The sequence below is a fragment of the Nicotiana attenuata genome, unplaced genomic scaffold (genome assembly GCF_001879085.1).
Source record: "Nicotiana attenuata strain UT unplaced genomic scaffold, NIATTr2, whole genome shotgun sequence".
In the NCBI taxonomy this organism is placed as follows: Eukaryota; Viridiplantae; Streptophyta; class Magnoliopsida; order Solanales; family Solanaceae; genus Nicotiana; species Nicotiana attenuata.
In genome coordinates, this window is record NW_017688280.1 from 1,829 (window position 1) to 5,988 (window position 4,160).

At 38.0% G+C, this 4,160-nt stretch overlaps 1 protein-coding gene across 1 annotated transcript; it reads left to right on the forward strand.

Moving 5' to 3' along the window:
- The first annotated feature begins 379 nt into the window (after positions 1–379).
- LOC109222326 (uncharacterized mitochondrial protein AtMg00810-like) lies at positions 380–1,276 on the forward strand. The gene has a single exon (XM_019386690.1). It carries the CDS (start codon positions 380–382, stop codon positions 1,274–1,276), a length of 897 nt encoding a protein of 298 aa, XP_019242235.1.
- The last annotated feature ends 2,884 nt before the right edge of the window (positions 1,277–4,160 follow it).

Consider the following 4,160-nt stretch of genomic DNA (forward strand, 5'->3'; position numbering starts at 1 on the left):
CTTTTACTAGTGACTTTTATGTGACATTTAAAAAAATTACCGAACCGTACCGATACCGAAGAGAAACCGACATGATTGGGACGGTTTCGAAACGTCTAATTTTAGTTATACATAATAGAATAACCGAAAAATTGGTATGGTATAAAATTTATAAAATAACCGACCGAACCGAACCATTGACACCCCTAGGTATTCTCATTCACTCAACGACTACTCTTTATTTTTTAAGAAATCAGATGGGAAAGTTACTATTATTGCAGTCTATGTAGATGACATTTTAATAACAGGGGATGGTCTATTAGAGCAACACTATTTGAAAGAATTTCTTGATTGTGAATTCAAGATTAAAGATCTCGGGCAAGCACACTATTTTTTAGGCATGGAAATCATTCGTGAAGAAAAAGGTTTCATTTTGACTCAAAAGAGATTTACCTCAGAACTCTTGATTGAATTTGGGGTCCTTGACCTCAAGCCTACTACATCGCCCGTTGATCCCACTCAAAGACTCAGCCTTCACACTAGAGATTTGATTCCAGACCCGACTTTCTATCGTCGTCTTCTAGGGAAATTGAATTTCCTCACTCACACGCGGAAAGACTTGTCCTTCGCCGTGCAACATTTGAGTCAATTTATGCAGTCTCCACGCCAACCTCACTTGGACGTAGCTTTTCATTGTCTGCGTTATCTCCTCTCAGATCCTGCAATGGGTCTTTTGCTCAACCTTAGTCCCTTACTTCGTCTTCTTGCTTTCTGTGACTCTGACTGGGGACGATGTCCTGACTCTCGTCGTTCTATTAGTGGTTTCTACATTAACCTTGGGGGTTCTCCGGTGTCCTGGAAGTCAAAGAAACTACCTTTAGTTTCTTTGTCCTCTGCTGAAGCAGAGTATAGATCTATGAGACGAGTGGTCGCAGGGGTTACCTGGTTAGTTCGATTGCTCGAAGATCTGTCTATTTCACCTTCTCTGCTGGTTCCGCTGCATTCCAATAGCCAAGCAGCGATTCATATCGCCAAAAATCCAGTATTCCACGAACGTACAAAGCACGTGGAGCTGGATTGTCATTTTGTTCGGCAACAATTTCAAGCAGAGATCATTTCTTTGACTTTTGTCCCTTCGCATCAACAGGTTGTCGATGTCTTCACCAAACATTCCGGTCCGCTTCACCGCTCTATCATCGGCAAGTTGGGTGTTACTTCGTCCCCCTCCAACTTGAGGGGGTATTGGCGTCGAAATTTCCTCCCAATCTCACCAGCATTTTACAGAGAATTTTGGTAAAGAAGATGACTCAACTCAAAGTCGATATGTCCAAAGACCGACCACTTTATCTTCGAAAGACCAAGGTTAATCATGTCCGCTCATTTGTTTTCAATAGAGAACACATCTGGGCCGTTCATTTGAGTAACAGATGAAAAAATATATAAAAAATCTGGAAGCTTCTTTTACCATGTGAGTGTTGTAGGTAAAATGTGTACATATTAATTCTTTTTATATTCTTTCTTAGGATTCTATTAGGTAGTTACACATGGACAAATAGTAGTAGGACACTTGTACCTAGCATAACAGATTTTTATTCCTTTTGCTCAGTATAGATAGTTGTACACAAGATGAATACAATACAACAAGAAAATTCTCATTACACTCTCGTTTCTGATACTAACGTAGGTCGGACAACTAAGCCTAGATTGGAAACGGGTGGGCGTGTCAAGATTTATATGGTTCTGCTGATTAAGATATGTATATTTCGACACTTCACATGGAATATCACTGTCTTGTATAGAACATTGTCTCTTGGAGTCTTGGGATGTAGTTTTTTTGGGTACCAAAGATAAATATTATTAAGTAAACATATGCGTACAGAGATGTTGGTGCCCAGGTTGCACCATATTACAAACTAAGTCATTACTAGTAATAGTTATATTGTTTGTAGCATTCCTAATGGAACTATTACTACAACAACATAAGAAGTTTGATATTATATGGTAGCTGCTCCTTCCATGCACTGTAGGCTGTTGATCTGGCAAAGCCCATGCAGTCAGTGGTAGTGAGCGTACAGTTGTCAAACCTTGCTTATCATCTTCCCAAATTTTTATAACAAAAAAGTGGTGCCTGATCAAAAACATGCATTGTATAGTTCCCTTCCAAAAGCTTCCTGATTTTGCTAGCTGATCTACTGATCTATTTTGTTCTCTGTACACATGGCTAACTATCGGATTACGGAGCTTCCACAACAACTGCCTGTCAATAGATTAGCATAAAGTAAATTGTCACCATGTAGCAGTGTGATTACCTTCTTGGCGTCAATTTCCACATGAATTGGCAGTAGGTTATGTAGTATTGTCAATCTAAGCCCCTGTAACAATGCGTATAATTCTGTCGCAATAGTAGATTGACGTGGTATGTTTCCTGAGAAACCTATAATCCAGTCCCCATTGTGATCTCTAATTATTCCTGCGATACCATTTGTATTCAATTCTGAAGAGTGCGCCCCATCCGTATTTAGTTTATATATGTTAGGTTTTGGTGCTATCCATTTTAGAGGAACCCTGATACGTCGTTGTATTTTATGTTTGAAGCTGCTAGATAACAAAATTCAGTGGCATGTTGTGTAGTAAATTTGACGCTAACAGGTGTATGCATTCCTTCATGTATATTTCTATGTCGAGTGATTCAAATGTTCCACAGGCTTAAAGGCAAATAAGTATGTGGATTAATATTGTATGGTAATTTATAGCCTTTATAGTTAATAAAAGGAAGTAGCCATTCTTGTGGTGTACTTAAGTGAAGTAAATTATTTTATATGTCCTCCCACCCAGTTCATTCCAGTATGTTTTTGCATTAACACAAGTTAGGAACAGATGATTTAATGATTCGTCCGCTTCATGGCAGTATAGACATTCCCATTAGTTATAATGTTTATTTTTTGTAGAAATTAAAATTTTGATAGTCTATTATGGTTAAGTAACAAAATAAAATATTTAATTTTGGGATGTATAGGTAGATTCTATATTCATTTGAATTTAGATATTGTATTGTGGTTGTTGGTAGATTGATTTTTCAAAGGTTTGTACATTGATTTTACTGCAAATTTTCCATTTGTTGTTAAAGCCTAGTAAATACTATCCGCCCTTTTATTGTAAGCGGAGATGTAAGGAGTCCTTATAAGGTTTTTTATATCATCCGTAAGTTGAAAAGGCACCTGGCCCCAATTCCAACCATTAGAATCATAGATAGAATCAATTTTTATTTTTTTGATGTGCTAAAGGTAATGACTCGCTTATTAGTGAACGATAATTATCCCAGCCGTTACCCATGAGTCATCCCAAAAATTAATGTGTGCACCTTATTCCTATCTGCCATTGTAATCCTAGTTGACAGTATTGCCAACTCTTCAGTATGTTACGCTAAGTTGTGGAGTGATTTGTAGATGATGACATGTATAGAAATTATTAATTATACTTTTGCCCAAAGACATTGGGGTGATTGAAAAACTCTCCATGCTAGGCTTGCAAGTAATGCGTTGTTCTTTCAGCGAAGGCAATGAATACCTAAGCCTCCTATTTCTCGAGGTGTAGTAATTTTTCTTCATTTTAAAAGATGTATCTTTTTCTTTGTTGTGGTTGTTCCCCATAGAAAATTGCGTTGGTACTGTTCCATCTTATTAAGAATGCTTGTTAGAATGTGAATGTATTGCATAATATCATTTGGCAGATTATTGAGAGTTGATTTGATTAGAGTAGTCTGTCCTGCCATAGTTAGGAAGTTTATTTTCCATCCTGTTAGTCTAGATTTAAAATTATCTAATAGGAATTGGAAGTCAGCCTTTTTTGGCGTGATTGGAAAATTGGAAATCAATTCACCTCATCAAACAGCTTTTCAAACCTCTCGATCAGCTCCTTGTCGGGATCAACCATACCATTGGGCATTGCTGTTGCTAGGCGCTTCTTAGTACCAGGCCTGACAAAGGAACGGGAAAGGAGGGGAATAGGTTTTGGAAGGGTCCATGCTTTCTTTTTCATCTTTCTAGCTCGCCTTATGTCTACAGCAGTGGGCTTGAAGCCTAAATCAAAAGTATCCAGGTTTCCAGGAAGGGATACCGGCTGGACGATGCCTTGTAAAGAAGCACCCAAGCCTTTTCCAGGTACAAATCCGTTCTTTAGCA

What these genes read in the sequence shown, in the direction of transcription:
- LOC109222326 (XM_019386690.1), top strand. Translation starts at nt 380, where the DNA reads ATGGAAATCATTCGTGAAGAAAAAGGTTTCATTTTGACTCAAAAGAGA.